The sequence below is a fragment of the Geospiza fortis genome, unplaced genomic scaffold (assembly GCF_000277835.1).
Source record: "Geospiza fortis unplaced genomic scaffold, GeoFor_1.0 scaffold534, whole genome shotgun sequence".
Lineage (NCBI taxonomy): Eukaryota > Metazoa > Chordata > Aves > Passeriformes > Thraupidae > Geospiza > Geospiza fortis.
Genome location: NW_005054614.1, coordinates 34,982 through 55,813, shown reverse-complemented (window position 1 = coordinate 55,813; position 20,832 = coordinate 34,982). Strand labels below are relative to the sequence as shown.

Genomic DNA, 20,832 nt, shown 5'->3' with positions numbered 1-20,832 from the left:
GCAGAGCTGGGTCACTGGGCTTACATAAATATGTGTATTTGTATTTGTATGTATATATACACACATATATCTGTATGAAATCATTAACTGCCTTCCCAGTCACATCTACAGGCTGGGAGAGGGATGAATCAACAGCAGCCCTGAGGAGAAGCACTTGGGAGTATTGGCTGACAAGAAGACCAACATGGCCATGGGTACTGGAGCCCAGAAACCCCCTCTGTGCTGAGCTGAGCCCCCAGGGTGGGCATCAGGGATGGGAGGGGGATTCTGCCCCTTTGCCTGCTCAGATCAGACCTGTCCCAGCCCTGGGGCCCAGCACAGGGAGGAGCTGGAGCTGCTGGAGAGAGCCCAGAGGAGGTCATGGAGCTGCCCCTCTGCTCTGGAGCAAGGCTGGGAGAGCTGGGGCTGATCACCTGGAGAAGGGAATGCTCCATGGAGACCTGAGAATTCCTTCCAGGGGCTGAAGGGGCTCCAGGAGAGCGGGAGAGGGACTGGGGACAAGGGATGGAGGGACAGGACACAGGGAATAGCTTCCCACTGAAAGAGAGTAGGTTTAGAGGGGATATTAGGAAGCACCTGTGAGAGTGATGAGGCCCTGGCACAGGTTGCCCAAAGAAGCTGTGGCTGTCCCATCCCTGGAAGTGTTCAAGGCCAGGTTGGATGAGTCTGGAGCAGCCTGGTGTAGTGGGAGGTGTCCCTGATGGTACAACCCATGCCAGATGATGAGAGTAACCCAGGCTCTTGTTAATAGATCACTTGGGGTGCATTAGCATGAAACAACACTGAACGATCAATGTGTTTTTCAAGAGGTGACCATGGATTTCTCTGATGTTTGCTGATATCCACAAAGGATGAAAATCCACATTTTGAGTGAGGCCACATTGGGCAAAGTTATCAGGATTACACTGGAGACTTGATAGGAGATGTCTGCCTGACAAGTTTAGAAAATTCAGGGCAGTTTTGGAAACAGAATATAGACAGTGACCAACTGACTACATGAGGTTGCTGGCTACGCTGCTCTGGGAATGTTGGTTTGCACATCACTTTCATGAACAAAAGTTGAAAGTAGATGTCATTTTAGGTTTAAATGTCCTCTAAATTATGTTCCAAAGTAGCTTGAAGGATTGAAGAAATTTAACTTGAAGATCTTGCAAAGAAGGCACAAGAATTAAAAGAATAATCAAAGATTAAGTAGGAGTAGGAAGTAAGGTGTAATAAGTTCTTGTTGTTTGGCCAGAACATTTGAGATAATATCTATTTTATTCCTAAAGCAACAGTTATAAGGGATAATTACATTCTGTTCCAGAGAAAAAAATTATTTCCTCAGCTAAGGAAGTATTAGATGAAATTTCCTGGTGAGAACAAAGCATGATGTCTGATTGGACCACTTTAAAAGTGGTTGAAACACCTTGAAATACCTGAAGCAAGATTTTTAATTGAATAAATACGTTTAAAATAAGCAAGGAAAAATGTAAACCTTAGAAGAATTCAGGATAATGATGAAAATGCAACACTCAATTTCTCATTATTTACATGGCATAATCTCTACAATTTTTATTATGTAGGCATTACTCATCTACAGATTAATGAAGAACAAAGCAGTAACTACAAATAAAAGTGATAGAACGTCACATTTTGTGCAGTTCTCTCACTTTACAGCACTGGAGGCATTTACTCTTCACTTTCTGCCTTCTTGCTGATCTCCCTGCTCTTGGCTCGGAGCTTGTTGACCTGTGACTCTGCAATGTCAGCCCGCTCCTCGGCCTCCTCCAGCTCGTGCTGGATCTTGCGGAACTTGGACAGGTTGACATTGGACAGCTCCTCCTGGAGATAGGAGGAAGCATAAAACAGGTGTTAAAACAATTCCACTGTAAAACTGCTAGGTGAAAATATGAAATAAAGAAACCTACTACACAATGTTAGGCTAGGTTCAAACAGAGCTACACAGGGAAAAACACTAACACAGAATCCCACCTCCACCTGGAAAAAGACTGACTGAACGCAATGATACTCACAGCCTCCTCAGCTTGTCTCTTGTAAGCTTTCACCTTAGTTTGCAGTTTGTCCACCAGATCCTGCAGCCTGAGAACATTTTTCCTGTCTTCCTCAGACTAAAGAGAATGACAAGACAGACAAGCATCTCTTTTACCCTCCTCTACATGAAATAAAGAGTAACATTTCTATTAGATTTTGCTGCCCAGGAAGACAGACATGATAAGCTATATATTGTTAAACTGACTAGAAAGATACTAACCTTCTGGTGGTTTCATCATTCTCCTTTTTGCATGTGAGACTCAGGACAGAGAGAAATCCCTCAGAGCTGCGTTTTGGGTTCCAGGAATAAGAGTGTATCAACATGAAGAAGATTCCTGCCTTACCTGGTAGGTGAGTTCCTTCACCCTGCGCTCGTACTTGCGCACACCCTTCACGGCTTCAGCGCTGCGCTTCTGCTCAGCATCAACCTCCCCTTCCAGCTCCCGCACCTGCAAGGACAAGCCCAGCCCTGCAGCTGCCCTGGCAATGTCTCTCCAAGGACAGACACGCTCACTCAGGCACAGCCCCAGCCCTACACACCCTGGCCTCCAGCTTCTGGATCTGCTTCTTCCCTCCCTTCAGTGCCAACTGCTCAGCCTCATCCAGACGAAGCTGCAGGTCCTTCACTGTCTGGTCCAGGTTCTTCTTCATCCTCTCCAGGTGGGCACTGGTGTCCTGCTCCTTCTTCAGCTCTTCTGCCATCATGGCCGCCTGATCAGAGCAAAAGGTCAAAGCCATTTTGGGGCTGGAGATATTTTGGGCAGAGTACATTCACCATCAGCAATGCCAGGAGCACCCAACTCACATCTGTGATGGCCTTCTTGGCCTTCTCCTCAGCATTGCGGGCTTCCTGGATGGTATCCTCCATTTCACTCTGGATCTGGGAAATGTCTGTTTCCAGCTTCTTCTTGGTGTTGATCAAGCTGGTGTTCTGTTGAGCAGCATCAGAGATTTGGTCTTGTAAGTTCATTATTTGAAATCAAGAACATTACAGGATTTTTAATATCAATAATTTAAGATATAATTATGTGGAAAAGCAATACCAGAGATTTTTCTAGTAAAATTTCTTCTCACTGGGGAAAAGACATTTTGGTGTTTTTTTTTCTCCATTTTTCATTAATTTGAAAAAGTGCACAGAAATATAAATCTGTGCCACATCTCATCCACCAGTGCTGGCAGAGGAAAGTAGCAAAAACAGAGTAAGGGAAAAGTCACCAGTACACACATTTTTTTCAGCACAGATTTTTTTTAGTAACATGATGAATGCACCAGAAAAGAGATCTGTCTTCCTCCAAGTTGATCATCCAATGGTGACTGGAATAAAGCATAAAAGTGTTCGCCAAATGACCTCACCTGGCTGTGGAGGAGCTGCACACGTTCACTGGCGTCCATTAATTCCTGCTCAGCCACTTTCCTCAACCGCTCCGTCTGCTCCAGGGCTGCCCGGAGCTCCTCAACTTCAGCCTGCAGCAGGTTTGCTCTGCGCTCCACCATGGCCACCTGCTCCTTCAGGTCCTCCTGAGACCTGAGAGCATCATCCAAGTGTATCTGGGTGTCCTATAGAGCCATTGAAAGAAATTATGAGCAGATTTAGAGCTCCTGTGGACTGAAAGTATTAACCAAGATATTTCTCTGTAGGCAATTTCTGTTCAGCAGACCTTGAGCACTCCCTGAGTGTTCCTCAGGTTCTTCTGTGCCTCTGCAGCCTGGCGGTTGGCATGGCTCAGCTGGATTTCTATTTCATTCAGGTCTCCCTCCATCTTCTTCTTCAGCCTATTCCTGCTCCGGATCTCAGCATCCAGAGTGCTCTGCATGGACTCCACAACTCTCTGGTGGTTTCTCTTCATTTGTTCAATCTCCTCATCTTTCTCTGCTATCTTCCTGTCAATCTCAGCTTTCACCTGGTTGAGCTCAAGCTGCAGGCGCAGGATCTTCCCCTCCTCATGTTCCAGGGAGGCCTGGTCAAAAAAAAAAGAGAATACTTTTCATGTAACAAGTGTTAAACCTGAAGCTCGAGTAAAAAGAGTGCTATGTCTAGATAATGTCTCTATTTTTATAAGATCACTTCTCCACTTTTGTCTCGGAATGAGATAAGCAAGATAGAGATCCAAGACACGCAAGACAGCAGGAAATAATGCTGTGTACCTCAGCTTCCTCCAGAGCAGCCTGGATTTCAGATTTCTCCTGCTCAATCTGCTTCTTCACTTTCTCCAGCTCATGAATCGCCTTTCCTCCCTCCGCAATCTGCTCCGTGAGGTCGGAAATCTCCTCTGTGGGAACAAAGATCAATGGCATGGTCAGGCACAGAGCAGAATGGGAAGGGCCCTGTCCCACCAAGGTGACAGGCATCTCTGCAGACCTGCAGGCCCAGAGCCATGAACAATGGTGGTAATGGCTGAGAGTGAGAAAGGCCAGGGAGGAGCAGAGGGCCAGGGACTTACGCTGCAAGTTCTTGTTCTCCCGCTTCATTGTTTCCAGGTGGTCCAAGGACTCCTCATAGGCATTCTTCATCTTGAACAGCTCCGTGCTCAGAGAGCGCGACTCCTTCTGCGAGGCCTCCAGCTCAGCCTGCGTTTCCTCATACTTCTGCTTCCATTCTGCCAGGATCTGAAGAGAAACAGGGAGTCAGTACGGCTGTGACCATCACGGGGCCCTGCTCTGGCCAGGAGTGCTGGTGCTGGAGGCCCAAAGACCTTGTCAAAGTTCTTCTGCTTCTTATCCAGAGCAGCACAGGCAGCATTGGATCTCTCCACATCAATCATCAGGTCCTCCACTTCATTCTGCAGTCTCTGCTTTGTCTTTTCCAGGGAGGCACATTTGGCATTGACAGCCTCAACATGCTCCTCTGCGTCCTGCAGGCGCTGGGCCAGCTTCTTCCTGGGAGGAGACAAGCACAGTGCCATGTTTGAGCTTGGATGGGCATCAGTTCTTTACTGTCATGAGTTTGTCACTTTGGAGGTTTTGCTCCAAATGCTTTGCGCAATGTTTTTTATTTTCCACGAGTGCATGCAGTCAACAAGATCTATCACTTCTGTAAGTTTTCATTTATGGAGGATTATGCCTGTCTTAGTCCTTCTAGCCCTAAAGCCTATGTCTTCCCTTCCAATCTCTGTTTTTCTCTCCCTCCCTCTCTCCCTTTTTCTTACAAAGACAGTCTATCCTTGCTTCCCTCCCATTCTTATCTTAACGTACTCTCAGAGATTCCAGTTTCCCGTGACCAGTTTCAGTCTTCTCCAGTCATTTCCCACCCTGCTTCCCCACGTACTTGGCCTCCTCAAGCTCCTCCGTGCGCTGAATCGCGTCTGTCTCGTATTTGGTTCTCCACTGGGCCACTTCGCTGTTGGCCTTGGACAGGGCTCGCTGCAGCTCCCCCTTGGCCTCCTGCTCCTCCTCATATTGTTCCCGGAGCAAGTCACAGTCGTGGCGAGCGGATTGCAGGGCGTGGGCCAGGGCGTTCTTGGCCTGTGTGAAACAAAATACAGTGGGAAAATGAATGGAAATATCCTGTGAGATCTCCTGACAGAAATGCTGATGGCCACTGATTCTGCGGTGAGTATTGGCCAGCTACTGAATGAAAATGGGAGGTCTGGGAATCTGCAAAACAATTAACATATAGACTGTGGGGGAGGAGGAGCAAAACTAGTATGGCAAAGCTTGCACTGTATTACTTAAGTGGTTTTTGTCCTCCGTTTCATCTTGTTGATTCTCCAATTTCATTCAATATCTAAAGCTCCTCCTGGACATAAGGAGTCCAATGGACAACTCAGAATTCGAAGAGCCTTCTTACCTTTATCTCTTCCTCTAGATGCCTTTTGAGTTCCTCAATCTGTTGGGTGAAAGCCTGTTTTCCTCTTGACAGCTGAGAAATCAGAGCATCTTTCTCATCTACCTGGCGTGAAAATTCACCTGGGAGTGTTCAGATGAGTAAAAAAAACTTGTTATCACTTATGTAAAAGTATTAATCTTGATAATAAATGCCCATATACAAATATTTTGAATTAAACAAACTTTTACTTGTTTCCTGGATTCCTAATCACTGATACCCACATCTCTTAGAGGCTTGAAATGACACATCATGTAAAATCCCATCAGCCTTACTCTATGTTTGCATTAAGCCTTGAGTTTACAGAACGAGTACCACAGTGCCATCCAGAGGGATTATGGCCCATGGGAGTCTGAGGAGGTTTAACAGGGCCAAGCAATCCAGGCAAGGTCTCATGTGCTGAGTAGGGGGAACCATCATTCTCCACTAACCCGTTGGCAATGCTTCTCCTAATGCAACTCAGGATTCTCTCAGGGTTCTGTTGGCCAGCTTCATCACAAAACACATTTTTGGCTAAGGTTCAACTTAGTTCATGTCCAGTCCTCCAAGACTCCAGGTGTGTTTTACTTTTTGTTTTTGAAGAACACAGATAATATACAGTATTCTCTTAAAAACACGAATGTCTTACCGGATTCTGTTTGTAGCCGAGCTCTTTGAGCACTAATGTCATTAATTATGCGCTGCTGTTCCTCCTCCTTTGTCTTAATCTCACTGAGTTGATCTTCTAGGGAACGACACATCTTCTCCAGATTTGCCTATTTACATGAGGAACGGAAGGAAAGACGTTTAGTGGTTCAACTCATAATATGTGAGCATATGAAGTCTTAAAAAGGAAGCAAGAATGATTCAGAAGGCAAAATTTCTCAGTTAACTGATATATATTTCTATGAAGTTTGTGTTCCCAGTTCCAACACCTGTATATTAACTGCCCATTGTGGAGTGGATGAAATGATATGATTAAATTATTTAAATAATACAGAAATGTTTAAACACACAGTGAAGTTGCAAAGTGCAATAGTTTGTAGTAAAATATGACTAATTAAAATGTCTGTGTTGAAATATAAATATCTGATTATGTCTAAATCAATGAGAAGAAATATTTATGTACCTTGGCTTTGGAGACAGACTCCATGTTGCTGGCCAAGTCATCAATCTCCATCTTCAGCTCACTCTTCTCCTTCTCCAGCTTCTGCTTCACGCGTTGCAGGTTGTCGATCTGCTCGCCCAGCTCAGCTGTGCTGTCCGCGTGCTTCTTGCGCAGGGCGGCAGCCGTGGCTTCGTGCTGCAGCGTGGCCTCTTCCAGGTCACGGCGCATCTTCTGGAACTCTGCCTCACGCTTCTTGTTCATATCAATCTGAGCTGCTGTGGCCCCTCCTGCTTCTTCCAGGCGCTCGCTGATCTCCTCCAGCTCCCTGGACAGGTCAGCGCGATGCTTCTCTGCTTTAGCACGAGAGGTTCGCTCTGCCTCAATTTCCTCCTCCAGCTCCTCAATGCGGGCCTGCAGAACAGCAGGGAGCCTTCACAGCCGTGCCCTCCTCCTGCCTGAGCTGAGCCTGAGCAAGGCAGGGCAAGGAACAGAGACTTGCCTGCAGCTCCTTGATCTTCTTCTGAAGTTGCACGCCCAGGGCTTGTTCATCCTCAATACTACCCTGGATCTGGCTGATTTCAAAGTCTTTCCTTTGGGCCAAGTGAACCGTGTTAGAGCTCAAAGAAAAGAGACAAGTGCTGCAGCCCAGCACTCAGGTGCCCCAGAGCCACACTTACTTCTTCAGTTTCTCATCCAGCTGCTGCTTATCATTCTCCAAATCCATGATGCTGTCCTGGGCCAGCTTCAGGTCTCCTTCCAGTTTCCTCTTTGCTCTCTCCAGGTCCATGCGCAGTTTCTTCTCTTGCTCCAGGGACCCTTCCAGCTGAACACAACAAGACCATCAGGGCTCTGCCAGCCACGTTGGATTCCATACCTGTCCTGTTCCTGCTCTATGTCTGTGTGCTTACATCATCCACTTGCTGTTCCAGCTTGGTCTTGGCTTTGGTCAGAGTATTGACTTTGTCTTCCTCTGCCTGCAGGTCATCCAGGGTCTGCTGATGGGCCTCTTGGAGGGCTTTCTTCTCTTTTGTCAGCTTGGCAATGGTCTCATCCAGAGCTGCCATCTCCTCAGTCAGGTTTTTCACCTTTGAGAAGAAAGGAGCAAGCACAGACATAAAATGGTGCTTAACATTTTATATCAAGACAAGTCTTTTCCAGAGTGCAAGTGACAGGTTCTACCTCATACCTTGTTTTCGGTGGCATGTTTTTCCTTCTCCACCTTGGCCAGTGTTAGCTCAAGGTCATCAATATCTTTCTTCAGCTCTGAACATTCATCCTCCAGCTTCCTCTTCTTGGCTGTCAGCTCAGCATTCATCTCTTCTTCTTCTTCTGCTCTCTCTGTCAGCTCCTTAATTTTGGCTTCCAGCTGGATTTTGGTTTTGATGAGCTGGTCGCACCTTTCCTCTGCATCAGCCAAACCATCAGCTTCCTACATTATTCATTTAAATAAAACAGGTTTCAACCTGGGGCTAGTGTCTCTGATGTACTTTTAGGCTGTAGACATCTAAATGCTATCAGATTAATCCAAATACTTGCTTGTAATTACAGTTTTAAGGACATTATTGTTGCTACATTCTTATTTCCAGGGAAGAAGGGAAGCAGTCAACTTTGATCACCATTTTTCTTGAAGAGACAGGGACCATAAATACCTGATAAATACCTGACACCATCATCTCTTCCCATTCCATCTGAATTCACTTGGGATTCTCCAAACAAAATGTGTTAATTGGACCTCCAGTCAACCTTAATTGGTCAGTTGATAACATATCAAAATTGTAAAGTATATAAAGCTCTATAAAGATTAGGGTAGGAATTCTATGTGGTTTTTCTTCCCATTTTATAAATTATGCTTATGTTTTTAAAATATTTGTTATTTTGGGATAATATGTCTTTACTGAGACATTTGGGATGATTTCATATAGGACATCAAAAGTCAAGAAATTTTAGCAATACTCACAGCCTGTACTTGGAGCTGCAGGTCATTTTTCTCCTGCACCAGGGCCACCATTTTCTCTTCCAGCTCCTTCCGCTTTGCCTCAGACTTTGCAAGCTCTTCCTTGGTTTTCTCAAACTCTTCCTTCATGTTGGCCATTTCCTTCTCAGACTCTGCACTCTTCAGCAAGGGCTTGATCTTGAAGAACAGCTTCATCCATGGCCAGTGTTTGACATTCATGAATGAACGAACGTTGTACTGGATGCAGAAGATGGATTCCCTGAAAGGTAATAACAAAATATATTTTGGTACATATTTAAAATCTATAAAATATATTTAACAGTATATATTAATATGTATAACAGGAAGTTTGAGACATAATACTTTTTAATTGTATAGATATATAATCTATGTATAGTATATATGTATCATATATAGTTCTGTATATCTCTATGTGTAAAATATTTATCATGTATTATTCAATATACATTTTTAATAATATTTATATCACATTTTATATATGATATATATTTTTTTCACTGAAAACCTTCTAGTCTTATGTAGAATATCAACCTGTATAGACAGTTTTGGAGTCCAGATGTTTGGCTCATTTTTACGGCCAATGAAAAGGAACATTCTGTAAGTTGACTCAGTCACTTTTATGAAATTTGTCAAAGGGAAGAAGATGCTTCTCTTATGATAGAAATATGTCTTTCTCTCATTTTATTTAGCAGTGACCTAAAAGAATTAGCTTAGACTCTATATTGAGTGTCTCGATATACATATAATATAGCCATTTAAAAACTTTAGCAACAAAGTATTAAAAAAATTGTTTCGCTAAGTTGGAATTTTATGCTACTTCATCTGTTTTCAGGATATACTTTCATATTGACAAACTGAATTAATGAGAAATAAATGAGATTTTTTGTGAAGCAGCTTATTTTCAGTTTTCTTCATGCCATTAGTATCTGATAAGCATTGGTATCAAGCCAAGTAAATATCTACCTCCTCTCCATCATTTTCTTGAACTCCACCCTCATCAGGTAACCCCTACACATGGCCTGGGTGCGGGTGATGAGCTCTGCCAGCTTCTCATCCCTCATCTCCTCCAGGAGCCCCAGCAGCCCAGCTTTGAAGAACACCTTGAGAGAGGCAATGTTGCAGCACATCACTGTCAGGTAGAGAGAGCAAAGCCCAGGCAGGCAGTGAATGGGGATGTTTGTACCTTGGTGTGTCCAAATTTGTACTGGGTGTGGTCCACATCGATTGACCCAAGGAGCTTCTCAGAAGCCTTCTTGCTATCGATGAACTGTCCTTCAGGGATGGCACTGGCATTAAGCACCTTGTATCTGTGGAATCAGAGGAAGATAAGGAATAAATAATAGCCCTTTGAAAATGTCTTTTTTTTTTTTTCTCAGTAGCTATAGAAAGAACCTGGATGACCCACTTGGACAAATGATTTGAATACCTAACTTCCACAGTACCTAAAACATTTAGGAAAATCAAATGATTCAACATTTGTGGATATGGTGGAGGGTGATGAAATGTAATCTGACCTCTGTTTGAAATCAGCATAGAGGATTCTGCTGGGGAACCCTTTTCTGCAGATCCTGATCCCTTCCAGCACGCCGTTACAGCGCAGCTGGTGCAGCACCAGCTCGTGCTCCATGGCACCTAATAAATCACAGAATGAAATTGTATATCATTTTACTGCACAGACAAGATCAGATATATCACACCTCTGAAGTTTAACAACTTACCAGGTGTTTTTGTTTCATTAGGAATAAGGCACCGCACAAAATGGGGATGTGTGCTTCTCAAATTGCTCATCAGCTTGTTTAAGTTTTCCTTAGGAGCAAGAACAAAGCCTCTGGTTTAAAAGAGTCATTTACACAATCTCAATACTAGGTGGAACTAAAAACACTGCAATAAAACCATGCTAAGTTTGTTTTTTTTTACAGAACTTTTGGGCAGTTCTGAAAGAATACTTCCCAAGATTCAGTAAGAATTCCTCTTTACTAGAAGTGAATGATTTTATCTTTTCTGAACACAAAGATCTATTAGCTCAATCTAAAGCATTTCTGAATGGAATTTTTTGTTTTTCTTTTTATGAAAAGAATGTGGTAAGTTTAGAATGATTATTCTACAGTACCCGGAAGAGAGCTGAGACAGTCTGGAAAGAAGAACCCTTCTTCTTGGCGCCCTTCTTGCCACCACCACCACTGCTCTCTAAAAAGTAATAATTTTTTTATAAAGAAGTAAACAACAAAAGCACACAGAATCTGAAAAACCTGATATGTTCATCTTTAAAACTCTAGCAAAAATAATAATATAATCAAAATTTGCAAACTCAGACTGTGGTTAAAGTTACAAAAAATACTTGAATTTTTCAGATTACTGTGGAAGGAAATCTAATGACTTCAGGCTGAAATTTAGAAAATGCAGTTGGGAAACAAAACATAACATTTTACTTCAAGAGATATTTGAAGCACTAAACTAATAGCTAGTAATTACACCAAATACAGTGTTATGTATCCTTACATCTAAGGATATGCATAAATTTAACATCATGTTGATACATTTGATTATATTCACTGAATTATTTGAGAATGGCCTGTATTGCAGAAATCTGATTTCTCAGCTAGACTGGGTTAATGTTCTAGTACAGCTGTCTCATTCTAAAACCTACAGATCTATTAAGGTTTCTAGGGAGTAATAATACTCTTTAGTAGATTAGATTATGAGGTTTTGGGTTTTCAATTTTAGAAATGTAAATATCATTGCAAAATATTATTACAACATTTAAATTTCATTTTCTGTAAATTATAGTAGAACTGATTTCAAAGAAATTACCTGCTTCTGCCCCACCAGCAGACGCAAAGAGCAATGCCAGAGTCTTCAGGGATGACTTTTGATACAGCCCAACAACAGTTTCATTCAGAGGGTCCTTATTCTTCTCCAGCCACCCAGTGATGTTGTAGTCCACAGTGCCAGCATAGTGCACCAGGGAGAAGTGGGCCTCAGCCTTGCCTTTGCCAGGCTTGGGCTTCTGGAAGTTGTTGGACTTGCCCAGGTGCTGGTCATAGAGCTTGTTCTTGAAAGAGGTGTCAGTTGCCTTGGGGAACATGCACTCCTCTTCCAGGATGGAGAAAATGCCCATGGGCTGGGAGAAATCACAAGGAAAGAGGGAGGACAAGGTGAAAAGGCAGAAAGATTCAGAGATGAAATATCTTCCTGAGTGGGACAATATTGCTGCTCTCAGGGATTGTTCTGCTCAGCAAATCATAAAATATTACAAACTGATGTATCTGTAGTATCACATTTACCATTTCAAGCTGCATTTAAAAATATATATAAAATTAATGCATTTCTGAAAATACCTGACATTGTGAATTACAGAAATACCTTCTCAATGAGCTCAATGCAGGCAGCCAGGTCCATGCCAAAGTCAATGAACTCCCATTCAATGCCCTCCTTCTTGTACTCCTCCTGCTCCAGCACGAACATGTGGTGGTTGAAGAACTGTTGCAGTTTCTCATTGGTGAAGTTGATGCACAGCTGCTCCAGGCTGTTGAACTGCAGAAGGCAAAGATTTACTTACTTGTGAATTTCAGTTCCAATTTCAGTTCACTTCTGTCTTCCAATAGGCTTTATTCTTATCCCACTAAGGTCTCCATGACTGGAATCTTGAATTTCTAGTGCTGGAACTGGACAGGTGACTGGCATATTCCATCCTCTAATATATCTATCCTCTTAGGCCCTGGCACTGTCTCAACATATTTCTGAGCTCTGAATAGATCTGCAGAGCTTAGGTGAAATCCAGATTTTCATTTGAATTTGTGTACATTACCTCTCTGTTCCCAGCATTCAAAGGAAATCTGGCTTCAGCAATAACAAAACGTGCCTTTAAAAACACATACTTTAACTTCCTCAAAGCCTCTCTCTGCTATTATTTATCAGTTGTTCAGGGCAGTCTTCAATGCAATTTTCACTTCTGCATGCAACAACAAACCTCTGCAAATAAATACAGCCCTGTGGGATACTACATGCAATGAGAACCAGAAGGATACTGTTCCTAGAGAAAAAGCAGGATTATCCAATAAATAGAAATAACCCATAACTGAAATAAAGCACACCCCAACCCCCAAATTACTCTGATTTCCTAATGCCTCTTCCAATAATGCTTTATGGAGATTGTCCTCTTACATCAAAGATCTCAAAGCCAGCAATGTCCAGGACACCAATGAAGTACTGCCTGGGCTGCTTCGTGTCCAGCTGTTGGTTGATGCGAACAACCATCCACAGGAACATCTTCTCAAACACAGATTTAGCCAGGGCACCCACTGAGTTGTATACCTAAGAAAAGGTTAAAGGAAAGCTACTATCTGCAGCAGAAGAGGATTTCATTTTTTTAATTCAAGTAATTCTATTTTTCTATTTTCATTTGTCTCTTACCTGCTGCACAGTTTGGCCCTTGGTCACGTATTCATTCCCCACCTTGACTCGTGGATAGCAGAGGGCCTTGAGCAGGTCTGCTGAGTTCAGACCCATCAGGTAGGCAGCCTTATCAGCAACTAAGGAAATAAGCATAGAGCAGGATCAGATATTATCTCTCCAGTGAAACGGTCTTACAGTAATTCAGATTTCTACAGAAGTCTCATATACATTACCATGTCCTTTAAAATATTGTAGTTTTTCTTGACTTGCTAATTTTTTCTCATTTAATCTATATGATTAATAAAGGTAAATATTATTCCAGTATTTTACAATGAACATGCAAGAGACTAGACAGAAAAAAGGACCAAGGGCCATGAAAATGGCTGATCAAACAGTCACAATTTCTTAATAAACAGAATAGGAAAGTGGTTGGTATTCAAATACAGTGCACTGAAAATTGTAGTCAGTGAAACTCTCCGGTCATTGGAGAGAGAGAGGTAGATCAGTGAGGTATAATGCCAAAAGTACGAATAGGATATCCTGCACAACTTTCATAGTCAGATTATATTGTCCCTAAGGATAAATATCAAACACATTAAGTCTTTCCCAGCTCCCATTTTATCTGCAGCTAGGTTAACAAACACAAGCACCACAGCACAGCATATACTCTGTCATCACTTTCCAATTTGCTGCCTGTCTTGTCCCACAATGAAGCTGATAGCAAACACCAGTACTATTTACAGAGTTCTTCAATGTGAGAAGGCCAAACCTCATTATGTAAGATTTATACACAGATGCTAATTTTGAGCTGCTTTTATGTGTTATTTCCAACAAGACATTTAAGGCACATTCATAACAAGAAAGATGAAACAAGAAGAAAATTTCAGTTTTGTAGATATTTATGTATGTATATGCACACTGTGGTTGTATATAGGCTACTCTGCTATAATTATATAATTATTCATTAGTACTTGAGAGCTGTTCCTGGATCTGTGTCAAGTCTGGGAAGCTTCCATTCAAGACAGCAGTAAAGTTTGCTTTACTTTTGCCTGACTCCGACTCTGACAGAAGACAGACTCATGCTTTGGGAGTCACTAGACTTAATTTTTCCTTTGTTCAAAATAATCTACAGGTTCCACTGAGTTGTGTTCCTCCAGAGAAGTTCTCTGGCTATTATACAGTACTGGCACTGGGGAAATGCACAGGCTGAGGCAATCATTCTGACCCTCACATGCTGCCTTCAAATCAGTGAGTGTTCACTGTCTCCCATGCTCTGGGATGGGTTATGCTGATACCTTCGGTGCCATCAGGCTCTGCCTGCTCCTCTCGTTGCTTCTGCTTGAACTTCAGGTTCCCATAGTGCATGACAGCCCCTGTCAGCTTGTAGATGGCTGTTTTCTCATCAGCACTGAAGCCCAGGATGTCAATGGCACTCTGACAACAGAGTTGTTAAGGTGAGTACCCCAGCTGTTAAAGGCCAGAGAAATGAAACTTCACGTGAGAAAACTTCTGCTACTTACGTCGGTGGCCATCAGCTCTTCCTGGTCGTTAATGCTGGGAACTGTGATCTCACCTTGACTCACATACAGGTAGTCATAGGGGTTGGTGGTGATCAGTAACATCTCTGAAAAGAAGAACAAAACCCAGCCAGGTCAAATGCAATTGCCACGGAAAGGAATTCAAAGTTGTTCCATGACCTTTTCATGGAGGAATTCGTGATCTTTCCTACCAATTAGCTCTGGCTTCTTGTTGGACATGATCTGATAAAAGATGTGGTAGCTCCTTTCCGCCTTGAGCTGGAAAGTGACTCTGGACTTCTCCAGCAGATCTGGCAAGGCAGGTAGCACAGAGTCAAGCACAAGAAGTGGGGAAGGCTGGAGGGAAGGGGGATCAGGCCAGAAGGGCGTCTTACATGTTTCAATATCAGCAGAAGCCAGTTTGCCTGTGGCACCAAAATGGATTCTGATGAATTTACCCTGAAAGCAGCAGGAAAGTCAATTGAGATTTATTTTACCAATCTGGACAGCAACAATATTTCAATTGGTGTTGACAGTTGTGCCAAGTAACTACTCACAAAGCGTGAGGAGTTGTCATTCCTCACGGTCTTGGCATTTCCAAAGGCCTCCAGCAGTGGGTTGGCACTGATGATTTGATCCTCAAGTGTCCCCTGAAACAGAAGTCTTCTTGTCATGATCTAGTTCATGAGGAATTTGGGTAGTTGCAGGTTTCTAGCCCTGGGACCTCACCTGCATTTTGCCTGATGTTTGTTCTTCCTTTTTCTTGTCTCCACTGGCTGCAATTGTTGCAAAGTACTGGATGACACGCTTGGTGTTCACAGTCTTCCCGGCCCCGGATTCTCCGCTGCCAAAGCCAAGAGAGAAGCAGAGGGTGCGTGGTCAGGCAGGAGGGGCCCTGGCACTGGGCAGCCCCTCAGGGACCCGTGCAGGGGGGGGTACCTACGTGATCAGGATGGACTGGTTCTCACGATCTGTGAACAAGGCAGAAACACAGTGCTTAAAATCCGTGAACATCAGAGAAAGAATGAAGCATAATCAGGTAAGGCTGATGTTTTGCCTCATGTCAGCTGCACTCAAATAAGCAAACCTTTCCAAAGCACATCACTGAGTACAGAGGAGACTTTAATTTAAAACAGTAGAAGCAACACTATGACGACAGTAAACTCTAACAGATGTGTGTGTCAGATCCAAGAAAGCTTTGAAAAAGCCTCGTCACTTTGCTGAGACAGGGTATCCCTTCAGAGAATTTAATGGTCCAATGCCTCTGAGACTAGACAGAGCCACTCACCAGTCAGCATGAACTGATAGGCGTTGTCAGAGATGGAGAAGATGTGTGGAGGGGCCTCCTGGCGCTTCTTGCCTCGGTAGGCCAACACCACCCTGGGGGTTGTACCCCGCCAGCCACTTGTAGGGGTTGACAGTGACGCAGAAGAGACCCGAGTAGGTCTGCAAGGAAGGCACACAGCACGTTGGCTTCCCCTGAGGCTGGCCCAGCAGCTCCTGAGGCTGCCCAGAGGAAGCTGCTGCTGCCACTTACGTAGATCATCCAGGCTGCGTAACGCTCTTTGAGGTTGTACAGCACAGCGGGTTCGTGCAGGTGGGTCATCATGGCCATGTCCTCGATTTTGTCATACTTCGGAGGGTTCATGGAGAAGATTTGATCTTCTTTCACGGTCAGGGTCTGTCAGGGTCAGGAAGGTACATGCATGTCAGCTGAGAGCCAAAGTGAGAACGAGCTGCTTTTCATAAATTTTGTATTTTACGCACCTCTCCCCCTTCAGTCTTGACAGTGATTTTTCCGGGCTCCCTGCTCTGGATTGTGCTCTTCACATAGGACTCCTTTGCATGTACCACAAAGACAGATGACTTGGCATCAAAAGGTTTGTTCTGGGCCTCAATTCTCTCCTTCTCTGACTTTCGGAGGTAAGGAGCAGCCTCGCCAAAGATGGCCATCTCAGCGTCCGTAGACATGGCTGCTGCTTACGACACGTAATGCAGCAAGTATCTGTGAGGATATAGAATGTATTAAAATAGAGTGTGGTGGAACAAACACTCCTATAGCACATTTGTTTGCTCTTCTTTAGATGTCAACTAATTTGCCTTTTCCTTTTCTGCTAATTCAGAGTTCTTTTCTACAATTTTTTTTCAATTACTATTATTTTTTAGTCTGGCCAGATTGTTATTCCCACTGGACAATTGCATTTGCAGAAGAATGCTTTCTGTCTTTTCCTATTTGGGGTCCCAGCAGAAGAAGGACATGGAGCTGTTGGCGTGAATCCAGAGGAGGCCATGGAGTTGCTCCAAGGGATAAAGCCCCTCTGCTCTGGAAATAGGCTGGGAGAGCTGGGTTGGTTCAGTCTGGTGAAGACTCCAAGGAGACCTTCCAGCCACCTTTCATCACCTAAAGGAGTTCCAAGAGACTTGAAGGGGAACTTTAGACACGGGCTTGGAGCAACAGAACAAAGGGGAATGGCTCACAACTGAAATAGGATGAGTTTAGATTAGATATTAGGAAGAATAATCTTTACAACAAAAAAAAATTACTTTGCCTTCTTAGCCAAAGACAAACTTCATTACACAAATCGTTGTTATCAAGTCAAGTGAATGGGTGCAATTTCCTGACTGGTTTTGTCTCCAACATGTTTTTCCACTTGATTAATATTTTTTAACTCAAATGAGACCATTCCACAAAATAATCACAGAAGGTTGAAAATTTTTGCCCGATTTTCACCAGCAATTTTAACACTGCTTTTATTATCTCACATTTTCTTACAAGATTCCTAACAGGAATAATGTCAACTATTCCTAGGAGGAATAAATTGCTATATTATATATCTTAGTATATACTATGTCAGTATATATATTATCTTATTCTATATTACAGTATATTAGTTTATATTTGTATATAATACCTATATCTTACATTGTGTTATTTCATAGACACTGGATGCTTTTCTCACAATATATCCTTATGATACTGTCAAAAACTATAATATATATTTTTGGTTAGTATACAATAATATAAATATATATAATATGTCAGTAGTTTGACTTTTTCAAGTACTAAACAATTTTCTTTTGATTGTTTTGTTTGACATTTCCTGAAATTAATGCTATGCTAATTCTCCTTCACTGATTCAAAGCATGCTGCTTATATTCCTTACAGGATTGCTTGTTGACATTTTATAATTTTGAGGGCTATATTCTAATCACAATATTTGACAAAATTAACATAAATTACTGTAGAAAGTAAACACGAAGAGTTTATTTTCCTCAGTGTAAATATTCAAAACTGAATTTAGATGCAGTTCCATCTCTCTTTTTCCAGTTATCCAAGTAGGTATCATCCTTTATTCAGTTCCTTATGATTACAAATATTTGCTTATATAATTTTGTCACAATTAGGCAATATTTTCAGAGGCAGAGACAAGCCTATAAGGAAGCTCAGACTGAAATGCTTGCTTTTAGCACTTTGATGTTTTGATACACAAAATTCTAACCACATTCCTCAATCTTCCATGTGAATAAAACGACATATTATTTAAATATATATTTCTTCTCCTGTTGCTTCACAGTCAGTGCCAGTGACCCTTGATTTGAAATAAATGCAGAAAAAACCTACCCGAAATAACTGGAAGGTACTTTCTGATGGTTTTTTGGGGTTTTTTCCCCCTCAGGACAGTTTCTCCAGGATCTGGTATCTACTGGAGATCCCTCGGGAGAGTGTAGGCAATGCTACAGTGATTAGTACTTTAAAGACCACACTCTTAAAGAATTTTGTGACAAAAATAACGTCAATCCAGACCAATTCTCATACTGTATTTTACAATGGACACAAATACAATGACAACCAGGATTTCCAGCATACCTGCATAGAAGCCCTGCCTCACAGCAGCTCTATCTGTCCCTTAAAAGTGAATAAATCAAGATCTTACCTTTTTTGAGTCAAAGCCTTGCAGATTGGAAGATGAACAGTATTAAGAAACAGAATAAGTAACTTTCTCCTTACTGCTGCACCCCAGACAACATTTGTAGACTGAAAACAAATGGATGGTTGGAAAGCAGACTGAAAATCCCAGCTGACAGTGGCAGACCCCCATTGAACGAATGTGAGCATCTGTAGGAATGCACTGGAACTTGTGGAATGCAGAGCCTGTTTCCCTTCATTCCCAACCTCCCTAGTCCCAAGCCCTGAAACTCTTACCTTAGCGATTTCTGAGAAAGGACAAGACACACAGATCCCAGGGGACTTTTATAGGATCTGATCTGCATATGTAGCCACCACCTCCTCTTTCTTAGGTCAAAACATTTCTGGCAATCTTAACTCCTAACAGAATTGCGATTCAGATTAGAAGTGAATGGATATAATTAGACATAACAGGTCTGTGAATCAATGTCCTATAAATAATTTGACAAGAAAGCATGAGAAGGGGGGGAAGTGGGAGGGTGTGCTAAAGGACATGAAAGGGGCTTCATTGGTTCTGTAATCCATCGGATGCTGACTCGCACAGAAAAAGTGAAGAGTAAGAGCCAGTGTGTCTTGTAGGAAACATGTAGGGATGGAGAGAAGTCACAGGCTCCTGCCTGCTGCAAGCACTCAAGTCCTCAGTGTGGAAAAGCAGGAGGGGTCCTACTGAGAGGCAGGGATACTGTTAGAGGAAGAAAATTCCAGTGAAGGAGAAAGCACCTGAAAAGGAACAGAAGTCTCAGAAGTGAGAATCAGATAAGAATGACCAAGGACTAGAATGGAGCAAAGCCAAAGTGAAGAGGGGAATAATAAGTCTGAATGTAGTGATAAGGAAGGATATTTGAATAAAGACGAGGAAGTCCCTGGAGGTGTTTAAGAAAAGACTGGATGTGGCACTCAGTGCCATCATTTAGTTGATAAGGTGGTGTTCAGTCAGGCTGTATTCAATGATTTCAGAGGTCTTTTCCAACCTAGCTGATTCTGTGAAATAAATCAGAATGTGATTCCAGTGAGATAACAGCAAGTCACCATGGACAAAAGAAGCAATAAAAGAGCAGAATAAGTCTATCCTAAAGATGAAAGCTTCAAAGCCTGAGGTCATTGACTTAAGTCCCAGACAACAGGCACAGGAATCAAATTCTTGTTTTTGGAGCTGAAGGTTTTCAAAGATCATATGAACAGCACTATGGAAGCGCTGTACTGAACTTAAGACATTTATCCCATTGGAATCAGGAGAGATGGCTGCTGTCTCAACATAAGGTAGTCATTCAGCATTGTTTTGCAAGATAAGTGTGCCAGGAAAGATTTAATAAATTTACATCATCTGAAATAGAATCAGTCATATCTTATGCTGCTCTGGAAGATAAGAAACTATTTTTTAGAGAGATCTGAACTTCATGATAGTTTGTGTAAAAAGCCAATCTGTTCTGATCTCTGGGATATTCCTTACCCAGATTAAGAAGGGGATGTGTTTTATGTTAACAAGGATCAGTGTGGTGAAGAGAGCAGTGGAACTATTCACTTTACTGAGAAGCAATTTCCTCCCCATGCAACGGATCTGGATTTTTTCAGGGTTTGAGGGGGGTTGGTTTTGGGTTTGTTTTCTTTCAGTGTGGTGTTTTGGCTGGTTGGTTTGTTTGTGTTTTGGGGTTTTGGTTTTTTTTTTTTTTTTTGTTTCTTTTCATGTATTGGTCTTCATTTTCCAAACTATAGTTCCTACCACGAACAAGGAAATCTGAAGTGAGTCACATCTCAGCAACTTCACCTGTCCCACAGCATATTGCCTCCCCAATTACTGTACCAGTTGTGCTCCTGTCTCTCTTAGCATCTCCTACTCAGAGGTCTGGATAAGAAAGTGAGGTAATTTCTTCCTCCTCTTCTCTCAGCTGTCTGTGTCTCTACGATGGCACTGTAATCCTGGGTGTGGGAAGGAGATTGACAGACATCACTTTCATGTTTGGAGTAAATTGCTTGAATAGGCCTGGCTTTTGCAATAAACAGATTCCTTTTGCACGTGCCTGGAGGGTCCATAAT

The 20,832-nt window shown here is 42.6% G+C and overlaps 1 protein-coding gene across 1 annotated transcript; it reads right to left on the bottom strand.

Annotated features, from left to right (window-relative positions):
- Positions 1-1,518: 1,518 nt before the first annotated feature.
- LOC102038367 (myosin-1B-like) lies at positions 1,519-19,080 on the bottom strand. Its single transcript, XM_014310941.2, is given in 40 exon segments — positions 1,519-1,824; positions 2,016-2,111; positions 2,379-2,483; positions 2,575-2,745; positions 2,840-2,965; positions 3,388-3,591; positions 3,693-3,992; positions 4,180-4,304; positions 4,476-4,641; positions 4,728-4,911; positions 5,300-5,496; positions 5,822-5,940; positions 6,486-6,612; positions 6,966-7,355; positions 7,444-7,534; positions 7,622-7,767; positions 7,853-8,029; positions 8,131-8,373; positions 8,902-9,157; positions 9,883-10,019; positions 10,103-10,226; positions 10,434-10,551; positions 10,638-10,725; positions 11,030-11,106; positions 11,731-12,040; positions 12,283-12,453; positions 13,084-13,233; positions 13,333-13,451; positions 14,610-14,748; positions 14,835-14,938; positions 15,044-15,142; positions 15,227-15,290; positions 15,389-15,481; positions 15,561-15,675; positions 15,775-15,802; positions 16,120-16,210; positions 16,212-16,277; positions 16,369-16,512; positions 16,599-16,836; positions 19,036-19,080. Coding segments are annotated over 39 exon segments (5,817 nt in total). The 5' UTR covers positions 16,803-16,836; positions 19,036-19,080; the 3' UTR covers positions 1,519-1,671.
- Between the last annotated feature and the right edge of the window lie 1,752 nt (positions 19,081-20,832).